We start from the raw sequence: 17,671 nt of genomic DNA, 5'->3' as shown, positions 1-17,671 counted from the left end.
TATTTTACCAAAAAAACTATTTTGTGATTTAACTAATGCAATGTCTTTAGGAATGAACAGCCATGTGACTTTTAATTATTTAATTAATGACTTTTAATTAATGGTTGCATAGCCTACGAAAAATAAATTAGTTCACCAAAACTTCACTTGCGTAATTATTTGCTTCTATTTTCAGAAAATATTTCTCTGATGACACACAATCATGTTGATACCTTAGCAATCATAAGAGTATTTAAAAGCTCGTTTTTTACTATTTTTTCAATATTGACCGGAAATTGCTTCTATTTTGTTTATTATGTTGATATGTCATTAATTTTAAATGACCCTGTGTAATATGGATGATATAATAATGAATGAATATACAGAGCATCTAAAAGTGGTGTATAAAATATTAGGTTATTTCGAGCCTTAGCTGCCTGGCAATAAACAGTATTCCACGGGCGTATTCATGAAAAAACGTCACAAATTTATTACTGAAATTGTTTTAAATTCATAGAACAAAATCTGTTATTATAGCAAAAAAAATGTTCATAAAAATTCTATGTTGCATTTTTTCCCATACGTTTAAATGCCACTTTAAAATGTAAATGGTAATTTTAAGACAAATAAATGTAAGTGGTATATTTAAGACAAATAAATAAATAAAACTTACTTTTCAATAAATTTTCATCCAACAACACAATTTCTCCCTCCTGGTTATCCGGCACCACCAGTCTATTCCTCACGGAACCCTTCAGATCAAACTTCTGAGAAACGTTTCTATTATAAAAAAGATTTTCCATAACCAATACGCAACTTCTCAGAGTAACATTGCTAGTGTTCTTGTAGATAATCTGATAAATCCCGACTATTTTCCCTAAAAGGGTCGGTTGCATTGTAGCGCAGCATTTTTGCATATAAGTGAAATAGTTGGAGGCCGATTCGAGAAAGACTTGAATTTCTGCCTTGGGCATTTCCTTTAAGATGAATCTATCGTCTGTTAATAAATAAACATATAAAAATTTAATCATTTAAATACATTATTGGGGTTGTGGGAGGATGCAAAAAAACATACGAATATTTACGTTTTTGCGAAAAGTCACATTTTAGATACATAATATTTTTGTTTTGTATTTTTCCGAGAAATATATACAATAAACGTAACCCCGATCGATATTTTAACATACTTCATAAATTTAAAGGAACACTATAACCAAAAAGGTACATGTGTAAATGTCTAGCACCAACATTTTGGTATCAAAAGAAAACAGGCTATTGTGGGCCATACTTAATTTTTTTTTCGAAAAATTCCTAGACTATGATCCGTAGAGATCATAAGTTTACTTCCATACTTGCAGCTTCTAGTAGGGAGTAATACCAATTGGAAAGAGCGGTCGAGTAATATTTTACTTTGTAGATCTCGTGACCTTGAGTATCACTGCAAAGCAATTAAAAACTCTGCTGAGGCAGATTTTTTTAAGGTGAGTCAGTCTTATATCTTAAATTAAAAAAACAATTGCAGAATTTGTGAGAAATTAAGGTTAATATGTGAAAGTAGAAGCTTTGCGACTATCCTGGAAAAATTGTATTTTTTTTCCCTTTTTTAAAACCCTTACTTTAAAAAAGGATACATTTCAGGAATAATCTGCACTAAAGAAAAGTTAATCTGGAAACCTCTGGAAGTTCCGTTGATGTACGAAATTTATAAAAATCCTGTAGGATTCTCCAGTTGCTATGGATCTTTCCTTGTTATCTCTGCTGCTTACCAAAAGTTTTCTTAATTTCTATCACCAAAAACTGCGTATACCAAATCTCCTGTCAATGTGGAGAGTTTAAAATAGGCGAGAAAAAGCAACCACTGGATGTCAGGACAAAGAACATTAAAACGGTTCTAATCAAAACAATGGCCACAACTTTCATTAAACAGAAGAAAAGATTTTATTCAGGAAGCAACATTGGAAGAAAAGAAGATTTCTGGAAACAATTTATATCACGCAAAACCAAGGAATCCTTAGCCAGGCCAGTGTTGATATTCCCAACATCTGGAGACCCCTACTGTCAGGACACTGCAACATCTAATCCACTTCACGCATGACCAGACGTGACACATCACTACTACAAGTACATAAGCCTGTAGGTTAGTTAATGTTAGTGTTAGTTCACACTTGATCCTTACCGAAACGTCCTGCTAAATTTAAAATAAAGGCAACAGAAGTTCGAAAATCAAATGGTAGTGATTACGGTTGCTTCAGGTAGTGAGGTACACCTCTTGAGACTAAAGAACCTCGTTGATTTTTTTTAACGCATAATGACAGATGTTAACATACGTATTTAATACGTGTTTTAAAAAAACCAACATATCAATTTGACTTCATTGTTTCCAATATTTTTTATTACTACACCGCAAAACCTAGGGTATTTAAAATTAAAGTTCAATGCCAATAAAATCCAATAAGCTGACTAAGAAAATCGTCAAAACCACTAGTAATTCTTTTGTATTTTTCTCTACGATTTTTTGTAAAATAGCTCTTTTATTAAAATTTTCTGCAAGAACTTTTATGAGTGCAAGTCATGAATTTATAGAAAGAAGTTACATTTTACATTTGGAAAAGATCTGGATCTTGTTTCAAATGAAATGAAATGAAATGAATGAATGAAATTTTGAAGAGAATAGTGAAATTTTGATGTCGCTGTCAGCTTTAGAAGATTTCAATACAATAACGGAGATATTTCAAAAAGACCTGAGAAAACTTTCTAGAACAGGAAAGAGAAAAACCAGAAAATAAAAGCCGCATTAAAAAAAATTCCATTGCAAAATGCCCATAATTTCTTCCATAGATATAATATACCTGCACAATAAAGATTTTCTAATATGGAAAATTTATTCTCCAAAATATTGAGCACCCGCTCAATGTCGATCCTGGACTCAATATCGAATTGGTAGAAAAAAAACAAACAGGAAAAAACATCTGGTAAAAATCATTAAGAATATTACTGTATGCTTTGGTCAGATCTTGGTTTTGGTTTTTCAATTTACGTTGTTCGAAAGATTCTTATGAGACATCCCGCTAACAAGTCTCTTCTTATAGTTAGTTCACCGTGAAAAATTCACCTTTTTATTAAAATGAAGACCTGTGCCAAAACTATTACATGTTTTGTTCTTAAGTGAGTCTTATAATCTATTTCCTGCTTTTGTATTATAAAATGCCAATGTGTTTTTGTGAGTTTAAAACAATATTTGAATTTGTGTGATAAGCCGTTCAGAAATGAAAACTAAAAATTCTTTTGGTCGCTTATTTCTTTTGATTTTTTAAATAGTATTGTTTTTAACGTAGTGTAAGGCAGACATTTTTGGTTCCCTAGAGCTCGAAATATGTACAAAATAGTAACGAAATGCCGCTGAGTTGGTATTATAGTTTTTTTTGCATCCTTTACGTCCTAACAGTATTAACCGTAATGGAGACCTCTCAGGCAGCAAACAACTAGTTCAAGAAGAATAAAATAGTTCTTCCTGATTAAAAACTTAAAATAATATAATATGTACTTATATGTATACTTACCAAGGGTTTTTGAAAAGGTTGAACCACTTTTCCCTCCCCTCGCCTGCCACTCTATAGACCTACTTAAAGATCTTATATAAGCTTCTTCACCAATCGGCAATACAGCATTCCGCAGACTGGCAAACTTGTCTGCCAAATAAATCCGACAGAAAAAGTTACAAGTATTGTCCTGAAACTGCACTTCTACATGGGAGTTTTTTGCTTTCTTGTGATCTTCGCCTTTTTCTGGCACTGCTTGGTTTTGTTCTAGTTCTCTAGGGCAATAATTTTAATTAAAAATCCCATTTAGTGTAATCAACCTGGCATTAAAAAAAGGCTATAAAATCTATTTAGCCATTGTTTTTTGTCCGTCTTTAGTGGTCTAACTAAGAAAATAATTAGTTTTTTGAGGAATTGGGTGCGGCGATTGTGGTACCCTCTAACGGCTTAATTATATTCATTTTATGTTCTATACAATTGTTCAACATGACGGTTTTGCCAGAAAATCAAAATGCCAGGTTAACTATTTTTACTTTTTGACTGACCGGTTTGTATTAGTTTTCTTAAAAAATCAGTACTTACGTCATATCTGGTTGTCCCATAACAGTGGGACTGTTTACTAAATCCTTGTTTCTGAGAAATCCTAATAAGCCACTCCCTTTGTCATCCCCCTCCACAGTCATCCTCTCGCTATTATATTTGCGTTTACTGATTGGACTGGGAGATTGGTCGTTAGAGTTGCAGATTTTCTTGTTTGTCAGATCTTCTAGACTCTTTTTATATTCGTACGAGTTTAAGGCGTAAGCTATTATCGAACTTAGTTCAGTTTCTAGAACCGGTATAGGACCATATACTCCTGTGGGAAGGGTGTAGTGATCTTGAGGTGGAAAAAGGCTCTACAAAATGCGATTAGATTAAAAGATTAAGACTATAATTGATGGCTTATTACCTGAATTATATTTAGCTGTCCGGATGAAGGCAGAAGTTTGTCTAGTATATTCTTAACGGATTTTTCTTTTTTAAATACTTCTTTTTTACTGTCGGTTGAATCATCAGCGATAATGGATGATTCTAGATGGGATTTTGGTAAAGATTCATCCATACTTTCAGCTAAAAAATCATGTAGTTAAAAATTTGATAACTCGACCCATTAGATCCAGAGTTTTTCATTAAGGATGTCTTAAGAAAACTACAGAATGTAGAATTAAATAATAATATTTAAACTGTCTCCCATAATTTCTATCTTAGATAATAGCGTCTAATAGTGTTAGTGTGAGGATTGTAAGACTTTTCCATTGGGGTATGATTCAAGCTATCTTACCTAAATATACACAAGGCATAAGGATTAGTAATATTAATTCTAAGGGATCTGAGTCTAATACAGATAGTTTATTTTGAAGAGTTTCGGGGACAAAATGGTTGTTTCTAGGACATTTTGATAAAGCTGCTTCAACCTAGGTAGTTTCTGATTATACGAAATCAAAAGTAAAGGTATATGATGATAGTCTGTTGTTTGTTAAATAGTTGTCCACTGAAGCTTACTCTAAATGTTTTTTATGTTGGAATTTGTGAATCTTTGTATGACATACTAAATAAAATACTAAATACACGCTAATGTAATCTATTGGCCATTTAAAAATAATCTAATATATTCAAATTTTTAGAATCCCAATAGGGTGTCGGGAAGACCGTAAAATTCTAATAGTTATTGCAGTTAAAAATTTCTTATCTTGTATGTTGCTGAAAATTCCTGTGGAGAAATGTTTAGCATGTATTTGTCGTGATCTTTATTGTCAAGAATTACATTTTGGTAGTGTCTTCATTTCGTGTATTAAAGTTTCTGAGAGTTTCTGCTATTTTGTTATCCATTTATTATTGTCGATCAATCAGATTTTATAAATATGTTTCATTGGGGTGATTTTAATTGAAGCAGAATGACACGATCAAACTCACTGGGACTTCTGATTGTGCGGCTTATTTGGACTTGTTTCATAATATTGGTATCCTTAACAGGTTTGGAAATTACTTAGATTTATTGGTCTCAAATCATAATGACATAATCGTCTCAGTAAGTGAAAATACACTTTTTAGGTTAGATTTTCCACATCCAGCACTTGAAGCTACTATTAATAAATTAAACACTCCAGAGGTTACTGTCTGTTTTTAAAGAAATATGTTGTTTGTCAAATGTAAATTGGGATTTTGGATATGATTGTCATTATGTCAATGTGGTTGTGTCTACATTTTATGACAGTTTGTATTCTTTTATTGAAATCATACCGTTGCCTGTTACAAAACCACTAAATTTCCTAAATGGATGTCGCATGATTTGAAGAGTATAATCTTGAAAACGAAAGAAGCACATAAAAACTTTAAGTGGTCATTACCTATGGATGATACATTCTATTTTCTGATTTCAGAAGGCAAAGTAGAGAGATGCAACGGTTTTAACATAGCAAGTATTAAAGACATCTCGAACGTAATTTAACTGATAAGAGATCATTTTAGAATTATGTCAGTTCAAAACGGGGAAATGCTGAGTATCGCCAAGCTATGATTTATAAAAATATTGAGACGAATGACAATTGATTGAAATTTAAAAATTTTGCATCGGTGTTTACTTAGGGCTAAAGTTCACAAGACTCCCCGGATATTTCTTGTGAAAAATCTATAAGTCTAGGTGTCCTCCAGGTCTCTTATGTCCTTAATGTGTTGATTGAGTTAAAGGCGAGTCTTGATCCTGGACCAGATGGTATCCCTGTGGCTTTCTTGCAGTCATGTAAATTTGTTCTCGTCCAAGTTTTGTGTAATATATTTAATCTAACATTAAACAGGGGAATTTTTCCACCATTTTGGAAAAAAAACTATGTTACACCTATTTTTAAATTGAAAAAGTTCTGCATATTCACGTCTCAAAAAAAAAAGAGACTGAGACTTTGTGTTGTTGTATTTTGACCAATTTTTAAAGATGGAAATAGGTCAATATTGAAAATTTTCGCCCTATATTAAGGACATCATTGATCTCGATATTAGATCTTTCTTAATTTTTTAAGCATATTATTGTGGGTGAAAAGCAACCTTTTTTGTTATGAGTAGGGTTTGCTAGAGGTTTTGGAGCTTTCCAAAGCCTTTGACAAGGTTGACCATGACTTTCCTTGTCAGGAAACATTCCACGTTGGAAATTTTCGGTGATGTTTTGAGATGGTTTGGTGACTTTCTTAAGGGTCAGCAGAAAACAAGCAGTTGAAATAAAAAACGTTTTTTCAGAAGTTTGGATTACATCAGGTGTTCCTCAGAGTGGGCATCTCTCTGCATTCTTTTTTGTTTGTTTTATCTGTGAATCTGTCTTTTCTGCCACTTAGGATTGTAGGTTGCTGCAAAATAATCTTAATGACTTTTTGACGTGGTGCAATAGAAATCGATTAATTTAAAAAAAAATGAATGTAAAGCAATATTTTTCAGCTGTAAGAAAGATCCATTTATTGAATAAGTTGAATGTTCCTTATGAAGATATAAATTGTTCTGAAATTGAATCACTTTGAAACTTATCTTCTTTGAAGAGCAAAGGGCTACAAAAAGATGCTGTAACTTTTTATAAAACCATTAATAACATACAGAGTTTCATACAGAGCCATTCATTAATTCTAGAAATAAAAAATTACTTTTTAATGTTTTGTTTCACCGAACTAACTATGGAATTAATGTCGAATTTCTAGAATATATAATTTGGTAAATTCTGTAATAAAAAAAAAGATATTGACCTGTTTTATGATTCAATTAATAAACTTAGGGTCAAATTAAAACATATTTTATATTGAATTGTTGTTATACTTCAATCCAAGTAGCAGATAATTTATGTGTAATTACTATATTGGTACCATATTCCTGCTAGAAATTACTTCATAAGATAAAGATTTAGTGGGTTATCTTTGAATTTCTGAAAGAAGAGCCTATGGCTGATGCAGTCAAAACTTTTCTGATGTTGCAACAAAAAAAACTGATAATTTTGAAAGGACTAAAGAATGTGTGAAATAGTATAGTTACAATATTATGTTTTTCTGTTAAGAGTGATAAAAATCTTCTGAGTTATTTTTTATAAAGCTAAAAGGATTTTTTTAACAGAAACTAAATATTTATCGGCGCCGGGTATTCTCCAATGGATGCAAGGAAATTGTTCACAAAACAAAGAAAAAGAACTTTACTGCAAAAAAAATTGAACTAACGGTAATGAAAAATATCCCGGTTTGACCAACAACACTAGTTCAATTATAGATCTTATTTTTATAAATCATCTTGGCATTTTGAAATCTGGCATAATAAGCCCTACATTTTCTGACCATTTTGGCGTTTTTTGTGAATTTAATGTCACGGAGTCTATTGTACAACCGCACATTGTATCTTATAGATCCTTAAAAGATATAAACCTAAACATTTCAAGAGGATTTGGAAGCTGTTCCATTTCATTTAATATACGAATTCGAATCCATAGATGATAAGATACATTTTTTAAACGATAACTTACTCAAATTGTTCGACAAGCATGCTCCTATTAAAACTATAGTTGTTCGAAAAAAAAAAGATTCTCCGTGGCTGACAGATAATATTAAACTATTGAAAAAATTAAGAAATAAGGCATTAAAGGATTTTAAAACAACTAAACTGCCAGCTAAATGGAATTATTACAAACAGCTTAGAAACTATACAACAACAGCGATTAGAGCCGAAAAAAGGGCCTTTTATCGTGTGAAGTTTGAGAATTGTACATACAAGGTTCATTAATTTTTATGATCAGAAATTACCAACCTTAAATAAGTTTTCTTTTCGTCCCACTGATTATAATACTATTTCTGCAATTATATTACGTATTAAGTCTGAAGCATTCGGGGTGGATAATCTTAATATTACGTTAATTCAACTATGCTGTCTTTTTATTATACCCTTTATTTTACATATTGTTAGCGAGTGTATTAATAAAAACTACTTTCCCAAATGCTGGAAAGAAGCCTTTGTGTTGCCATTGCCGAAAGTGCATAATCCAACAGATTTTAGTCAATTTAGGTCTATCAGTATTTTACCAACGTTTTCAAAAATTCTTGAACGCATTCTAGACTCTCAAGTTCGTAGTTTTCTTAATAATAATGATATTTTACCACCTAAGCAATCTGGATTCAGAACAAATTATAGTTGTACTTCGGCTATGGCGGACGTTATTGATGACGTAATTCGGGCTAGGGATGAGGGTAAGATTTCTGCTCTGGTGTTGTTGGATTATACTAGAGCTTTTGATTTCGTTAGCCACTCAATTTTAAAGTCTTTGTTTCATTATTTTGGTTTTTCTGATGCTGCTATTAATTTAATTGCCTCTTATTTAAATAATCGGATTCAACGTGTGCCTCAGGGTAGTATTTTAGGACCCTTGTTTTTTATCATTTACACGTCTAGATTTTATCTTCAATTAAAGCATTGTGCCCATCATTTTTACGCAGACGACACGCAGTTATATTATTCATTTTTACCAGGAGATTTTAAAACGGCTGAGTTTAAAATTAATCAGGATTTACAAGCTATTTGTCATGTTTCTTCAAAGCATTTATTAAAATTAAATCCTTCGATGTCATCTATAATATTCATAGGTAATCGAACTAATGTAAATAATATTTTAAATGGTATAAACATTAAATTGGGGGACGAAAGAATTTCAGTTGTTGACAAATGTAAGAGTTTGGGCCTTATAGTAGATAATAATAATCGTTTTAAACATCACGTGTCTAATATTCTTAAAGAGGCATATCTTGCTTTAAAATTAATTTATTTGCATAGACACTATTTAAGTAAAGATATTAAGAAGACTTTTATGTAATTCATTGGTCCTTTCACAATGTAATTACTGTGATGTAGGGTATTGCTGGTGTCTTGATTATGAGGATAGGGGTAGACTGCAAAAGCTCCAAAACTCTTGCATTCGACTAATATTTGGCATTCGCAGGAGAAACCGCATTTCCCATAAACTTCACGAACTTGGATAGCTTAATATGCATAATCGAAGAATTGCTCATTCTTTAACATTTTTTTATAAAATTGTAATATATCCTAGTCCGCCCTATCTCTATCAAAAAATAACTTTTAGAAATGATGTACACCATTTAAATTTAAGAAGAAATACTATTCTCATTCCGAGACATAAAACACAGTTATTTAAGCGATCATTTTCTTACAATTTTGCTTATCAAATAAACTTTTTAAATTTGGATCCGGACCGATTATCAATTTCATGTAATACTTTTCCTAATAGGATGATTGTACATCTAATGAATCAGCAGGGTATATAATTTAAGTTCTTCTTTTTTAACTTTTTTGAATGGTTGTTTTCTTGAGTAATTTATTACAATTTTTGGTATTGGAATCATTTTATTTATTTATTTATTGTCTGTAATAATTTTTCTATTTTTTGTTATTTAACAAAAAATTTTATCTAAATTAACTATAAATAAAATAGTTTTTTGGGTATTTGCAATGTGTATTGTTTTGCTTGATGTTAAACTGTCAAATTTAGAATTTAGAACTTTTATATGTAGGTTTATTAGGTATATGATTAAAGAAAAAGCTGTATTTAATCAGTTATTAGTTAAGCGTTACTGTTAATGAGCGTTACTGAAATTACCTTTTTTTTTTAATGAAGTGCGGGGCCACAATGTTAAAGACCAGAATCTGCCATGGCAGAATTCTGAATTTGTAGGCCTTTTATTTGCGTAAATTTATTACTAGATTTTGTAAACTTATATTTTTTTTTGTTTCTTCTATGCAAATAAAAAATATTTATTATTATTATTATATTCCAGAAAAACCTCAATTAGATTTTTATAGAAATCTACCGACACAAGGAAATAATTCGATGAAGACTGTAGCTTTCATAATATTGACAGATATCGTAGGTTTTAAAGCTTATTATTTCTGTTTTTAATTTCTAAATTTAGTCTCTATTAAAATTTATTGTCTAAAAAGGGTTTTTCACGTGAATGGCTGATTTAAAAAATATACAAATCTTGCCATATTCGTATTGCCCAGAAACGCAAAGCCTTTCCAACTATGTAAAAAAGAATTAAACCGAATTAATAAGTCATTTCCTTACTTTTCTCCAAATCCGAAGCTCCTTTCGCAGCATTAAATATGAACTTTTCAGTTATTTCGCTAGCAGGACTCTCCAGTTCTGGAACGGTGTTTTTTTCCTTTTTCTTGTCGGATTTTCTTATGGCTTCATTAAGATGCTGATTCCAGGTTTCCACTAATTCCACAAGAGTCGCTTTGATTCTTGTAACGTTATCCTAAGAATCCGTTATCACCTCACAAAAAATAAAAAATAAACGTCAATAGTTACCTGTACTTTCCAGTAACTTTGCTCTAAAGCTTTCTCATTAAATTCTTTCACTTCAACCGAGGGGGATGTTAGTTTAAGCTGAATTGCTTCAACCTAAAAAGCTTAAAACATGTATCTTCAACTTTAAAACATTAAAATGTGGTTACTTTTTGTTTAAATGACACCAGTTCTTTTGCAAGAATTTGTTTGACATTCATCCCGCCTTCGAGTTCTTCTAATAGAATCCCAGCTGCTTTTTCTTGTATAAAAGCTAAAACATCATGACCTTTTTGAGCTAGAAGTTTTGCCTCCTCTATTAAATCCGAATTTAATGAGTTTAAGTCATAAGTAAACTCAATAACTGTTGGAGGAAGTGATATTTCCCAGATGTTTATTGAAGAGTATCTGAAAATTAAATATTTTCAAAGATACCTAGAATAAGTCACGCCTAAATTACTTAAAGGAAGCCACATAATTCTTATAGCCAAAGTAGTGGAAGTGGTCGTGATGTAGGCTATGCGTGCAAGGACTTTGGCCTCTTCTGTTGAAAATTTCACCATGGAATCTAAAAAAACAAAAAAATAGCTACAGTAAATAAATATGAAATAATGTTAACCTTAGTTCAAGGTATTTGGCGAAAGAATAACTCCAAGAATCAGCGCTAAGAGGCACCACCGGTGATACACTTTGACATTTAGTGCACCAGCTCCACATCACGATATTTTCTTCGGCAAATTCGCTATGGAAATTGTTCAGAGTGATTGTTACGCTGCCTAAAAAAAAAACTAAGTAATTCTCTTTGTGAAATTATATTGAAAACTTATACCGGAGTTATGTACGAATCGCCTGACATGTTTGACCATGGGGGTCGTACAGGTTTTTGATGGGCAGGCATACGTAGATCTAAAGCAATACTTTTCGAGAAAACAACCGATAGGAATATCGTTTCTTCCATAAAAGTCCATATATACTACCCTAAAATTATTAAGCACATTAAAAAGAGGTTTACTAGAGAAATGTGTGAAGAAAGAGTGTCTTTAAATATGGGTCCTAAAATGCTTGTTTTGTTAAGTTACGGACTGTTTTTTATTTGGTTTTCAATTTTTAAAACATTTTTAGGGACGGTTCAAGATATTGAACTAAATTTGGTATTCGATATTATGGTGTAAAAACACATTTTTTAAAAGTTCATTTAACTATTTTTCAACAACCAGTGCCTATGACTATACAACCTATGACTCATATCAATACAATTAAAAAATATATATATTAAATTGACTGTTAATTTTGCATTATCAATTAAACCAAAAAGGGCTGTTTCTCTTTTATCGTAAGACTTATTGCTAGAAGAAATTTTTTTGACATAAACCAATTTAGTTTTGTCGTCATCAAGAACAAGACGTTTATTAAAGACGCAGTTAAAACAACAATTAAAACTATTAAAACAAATACAGGCCATATTTTTAAGAAAAATTTGAGAATTAGAGGTTTACTAATAATCATAATTAGTAATAATTATTTAAGTTTTTACAACAGATGATAATTTAATTTTTTTTCTCTTCTCAATACTGTACGTCTAGGTTATATTAGTAGGCTTAAGTTGTCTGTATATTTATTTTTATTTAACTGTTTGCTTTTTATTATTGTTTTTTTTTCTTAACAGTACCGTAATTGTATATGTAAATGTATGGTGTTATGGAATATCGTTTTACGCAAATAACACATTTTGTGTATACAGGGTGTTTCACAACTTATCCGAAAAATTTTAACCACATATGCGCTGTTACGAAACAAGTTGATTTCTCAAAAAAAAATGTAATAAAAGTCCTACAGAAATTAAGTTATAAACCTGAGTTTCAATAATAAATTGCAAAATAAATATCTGTATTTTGCGTTCATCATCGTGATATTAGAATACGCATTAATAATTTATTGTAGCAAATATTGTACCAAACAACTGACGAAAACAAAATTGTGGAAGAAAATCCAGGAATAAGCACAAGGTCCCAGAAGTGTCACATGCAACAGCGTGGCGCATATTACATGAGGCACAACTGTACCCTTATCACGTCCAGAGAGTCCAGGCGTTGCTACCTACAGACTATCGCCTAAGAGTAACATTTTGTGAGTGGTTTTTGCAAGAAAATGCTCGAAATGCGCGTTTTACAGCTGATATTTTGGCCACCGATGAAGCTATTTTTACTCGTAATGGTATAACCAATCTTCATAATACACATGTTTTGTACTTTAATGAGAATCCTCACGCAGTGGTCCAGACAAACTTCCAACATCGTTTTTCTTTAAACGTATGGGCAGGTATTGTCGATGAACATTATAACATGTTTTACATGTTATAATCTTGGCCCAAAAAAAAATTACTAACTACCTAGATAACTAAAATTCAAAAATATCCACCTATACTATATATTACAAAAAAAGTTAAAATAGTCAAAAGTAAAGTGACCTTACATCGTTAAAGTTATAATACTCTATACACTGCCTAATCAGCTAGATAGCTATCTACATCATAAAAACATTTATTGGCTAGGAATTCCTTTAACTTTCTTTTAAATATCGAAACGGTTTTGCTAATCTTTATATCATTCGGTAATTTGTTGTATAGTTTTGGACCTATTCTTAATACAAATTTTTTAGAAATAAGTAGCCTGCTATGAGGCATGGACAAGTCATTTCTAGAACGAGTTGGGTAATTATGAAAACTACCATTAACAGTAAAGGAATTAATATCTTAAAAACATATAAGCAAACTTCAAATATATACACACACGGGACCGTCAAAATTCTATATTCCCTAAAAAGAGGTCTACAGGAAGTCATCGGTGATACTCCGGCAATACACCTAAGAATCTGTTTTTGGCTAATAAACACTCGACGTGCATGCGACGTACAGTCCCAGAGCTGAATACCGTACAAAATTCGTGAGTGCATAATAGCGTGGTATAGACAAATTAGTTGATTAATTTCCATTACCACCCTAAGGTTCCTAATGGCATAACATAAGCTACCGAGCTTCATCGACAACTCAGCACAATGAGATTCCCAAGAAAGTGAATCGTCCAATGTTAAGCCAAGAAACCTAACTGATTTTTGGCGTTTCAAACAATCGTTATCGTTGGTTACACATAAATCAATATCACTATTTATCTGACTATGACATGCATGAAAAACCATGTAATTAGTCTTTTTATTGTTCAAGTAAAGTTGATTTAAAATAAACCAATTGCTAAGTTCCTCTAAGGCTTTTCCAGCAGATACATCAATTGTTTCCATGTTCTGTCTTCGGACCAGCGCAGATGCATCATCAGCATACATGGTGATGACACTATGTGTTATTGCCAGAGGCAAGGGATTAATAAATAAAAGAAACAACACCGGGCCCAATACGGAACCTTGTGGGACCCCAATGTCCACTTTCAGGTTTTCAGGCCGCATATCCCTCACTGCTACATATTGTGAGCGATCCGCCAAAAATGATGCAAACCAGCTCAACACTACTCCCCTTACACCATAGGATTCCATTCTATCCAAGAGCAAAGTGTGATCTACGCAGTCAAACGCCCTGCTGAGATCACAAAATATCCCAACAGGGCGCTCACCCGCCTCAAGAGCCTCAATTACCCCCGACAAAAATGCCAAAACAGCATACGTCGTGGACCTACCAAATACAAAGTCATGCTGGCGTGTCGTAATAATTTGATTTTTTTTCAAATAAGACATAAGCCGATCGAGCATTGCATATTCAAAAATTTTAGAAAAACAAGAGGTTAAGGCTATGGGTCTGTAATTGCCAGGCATAACTCGATCCCTTTTTTAAATACCGGTATAACTTTGGATATTTTTAACGAATTTGGAAAAATTCCCTTTTCAAAAGATAAATTTATAAGATCAGTTAATGGTTTAAGACAAGCCCCAGTAGAATTCTTAAAAATATATAAAGGAATGGCATCAGGTCCACTTGACTTTTTGTTTTTAATTTTGGTTTTAATAATATGTAAAATTTCATTTTCATTAAATGGAATAATGCTCATGCTTTGCCATCATAAAATAACCATATTTTTATTTTTAGCAATATTGCTTAAAATGATTTTTGGTTCTTTTATAAAAAAATCATTAAAGTAAGTAGCCACTTCTTTGGGATTATTAATTTAAACTCCATTATTAATTTTAATATTAGATACCTTTTTTTTGTTGCCATTTAACTCTGACACAACAGACCACATGGTTCTACTCGGATTTTCGGAATCAATAATTTTTTGCTGATAAAATGGTTTTTTACAATTATTAATCAAAGTTTTATGTTTGGCGTTCAATTCTGTACACGGCATTGAGCGCCGGAACCGCATGTCGACGCTAATGCAGCTCCCTTAACAGGCTACTAGATTTACGAACTTCGTCAGTAACCCATGATTTCTTGTTACTACCGGAGCCCGATGGTTTAGTGAAAAAGTTCACGTTAAAATGCCACACATATGATGAATCGAATAAGTGAAACTGCAAATTAAAATTACTTTCTCTGTAGACCTCCTGCCAGCTATCATTCATAAGAGCATGCCTAAAATTGTCCACATTGTTCCGGGTAAAATTTCTGTTGAACATAGTAACCCGTTCAGTGTTGTTTTTAAATATACCGGTATTAAAAAATATGGTTTCATGATCTGATATTGTATTACTTTGAACCACCGCATCAGCACAGTCAGATAAATTTGTAATAAGCAGAGAGGAGTCGCAGGACTCTAATAATAGTTCTGCCTGTTCAGGATTTCATTTATTTTGGGAACTGTGAATACAGATGGAGGCAACTGATTAGGTTAAGATAAACAATAGTAATTTAAAATTTGCATTACTCTTCAGATAAAAGTATTTGTTTCACTTATTTTTTAACACTGCACGGACATTTTAAAATCTTTAACCCTGTATTTATTGAAAGTTGAGACAATTAAGCATAAATAAGATTTTTTAAATATTTGTTTATAATGGGCCCTCTCAAGTTCTCAGTTATTACACTGGTGGAGATACTTGCCTAAATAAAAGCCAATTGAAAGGATTAATGCAGATTTGACGTGTGAAATTGAGAATGTTGCCCTGCGAAATTATTTAAAAAATTTTATTATTAAAAAATGTAGTAAGGTGGTCGATAATTAAAATATACATCTACTTAGTAACAGGAAAAAAAAATAAAAAATTATTAAATGCGCCAAGACCAACTCTGAAAATTCTTGGGCAATAAAAAATTTAAATATATTAAATTGTTCATTGCCAATTGCTTTGACTTTGTGTGAAAACCTCATAAAAATACCCGAGATACTTTTTGAATAATGCTAATTTAACCAGCTAGTTTAACCCGCTGTAAATTATTAAATTTAAAATATATGTGTAATATTTACTTACCAAGGATTGACACAAAATGCAGGAGCGTTATTAGACTCGTGACTAAAACTATAAAACAAAACAGCTAGTCTTTGGTGGTTCATAGGATCCAAAACGTCCAGTCGGCTTTTCTCAGATCCCACCCTATGATTTTCCTTATTTTCCTCAACTATATTCAAAATTTCTTTTTTCTTATACTGGCCCCCGCAAGCTCTGAAGTGCGCGAGCATATTTTGAACTATAGGATCATCCGTATTAGTTATTTTCGCTTGCTGGAACGGATGAAATGTCTCGATTTTCTTCTTAATGTCCCCACTTCCTTTCTCTAGTTCAACTTCTACAATTCTCCACTTATTCCTCGTATTAACCTCAAATTGTTCACTATAGTACATATCTTTGTGAAAAAAGCGTCTTAAATTACATTTCCTTCCTCCATCGGTTTCCAAATAGGGCATAGGAAACAGTATATACGGGGAAATGCATAAGATTGTATCGTCCAAGTGTTTTTTGAAATTGTTGGAAAAGGGAAGTTCTGCAACCTTTAAAGTTTCAACTTGCGGTTCTGTAGAGATGCTATATGAGTGTAAAGGGTCTGAGTTATCAACAATCGATTCCACTGTAATTTTTTTGGGTTCTGAAGATTGAAGCGGATCGGTAAATGGCTCATACGGTTTGGAGGATGTGTTTAATTTCAGATCTTTATGTTCATCACTATGTTTTAGATTTTTAGAAGGTCTATTATTATCTGAAGTTTGAACGATTATTTCATTTTTATTAGAAGGCGTAATTGCGGAAGGTTGTTGATCAACAATATCGTCTATAGATACCTAAAAAAGTTCAGGGTGATTTTTTACACTTATTAACATATACACGTCTGGCAAATTAATATTACAGATAGGAAATAAATGCATTAGAAAAGGAAGTATCCAACTACTAAGGTATGACAAAGAAACACTGTAAGATTGACCTTTAAACAAGTCACCCGCAGTCTTTCGCGTTCCGCGATTGTCCTAGTTGGCCCCATAAAATATTATGAAATAAATTAATAAATAGATGCATTGATCTATGCATTTAATAATAACTTCAGAAAGCAATAAAAGTACCCAATAAATCGCTAAATCTTTACCTAGCTTTACATTTCCTTCTAAAAGAGACTTTGATGATGACTCTTTTCTAAAATAAAATTATAAAACAAGTTTATAGTACCAAATCTTATTGTCCTTGGAACAACTCCTTAACGTAACATTGACATGCATATTCTTGTATGTACGGGGTGTCCCATTTTAGGTACTTTTGCGGGATATCTCCGTTATTTTTAACGTTAAGGGGATGCGGTTTTCCCGACAGTGTGCTACTTTTTCGCAAAATTAAAGATGCCGTTAACAAAATTTTCATACCCGTCTTAGTTTTT

General features: G+C 32.0%; 1 protein-coding gene across 1 annotated transcript in view; it reads right to left on the bottom strand.

Annotated features, from left to right (window-relative positions):
* Window positions 1-17,671, bottom strand: part of LOC126739151 (1-phosphatidylinositol 3-phosphate 5-kinase) — a 30,321-nt gene that overhangs the window by 1,204 nt on the left and 11,446 nt on the right. Inside the window, exons 10-20 of the mRNA XM_050444692.1 lie at window positions 16,282-17,087; window positions 11,699-11,847; window positions 11,489-11,645; window positions 11,330-11,437; window positions 11,040-11,277; window positions 10,894-10,986; window positions 10,648-10,840; window positions 4,468-4,628; window positions 4,101-4,414; window positions 3,540-3,793; window positions 653-976 (exon numbers count right to left, since the gene is read on the bottom strand). Coding sequence (XP_050300649.1) covers window positions 653-976; window positions 3,540-3,793; window positions 4,101-4,414; window positions 4,468-4,628; window positions 10,648-10,840; window positions 10,894-10,986; window positions 11,040-11,277; window positions 11,330-11,437; window positions 11,489-11,645; window positions 11,699-11,847; window positions 16,282-17,087 — 2,797 coding nt within the window. The remainder of the gene's footprint in view (window positions 1-652; window positions 977-3,539; window positions 3,794-4,100; window positions 4,415-4,467; window positions 4,629-10,647; window positions 10,841-10,893; window positions 10,987-11,039; window positions 11,278-11,329; window positions 11,438-11,488; window positions 11,646-11,698; window positions 11,848-16,281; window positions 17,088-17,671) is intronic.

Source organism: Anthonomus grandis, chromosome 8 (genome assembly GCF_022605725.1).
Source record: "Anthonomus grandis grandis chromosome 8, icAntGran1.3, whole genome shotgun sequence".
Taxonomy (NCBI): Eukaryota; Metazoa; Arthropoda; class Insecta; order Coleoptera; family Curculionidae; genus Anthonomus; species Anthonomus grandis.
The sequence above is the reverse complement of the archived record's forward strand: the minus strand, read 5'-3'. Positions and strand labels throughout refer to the sequence as shown.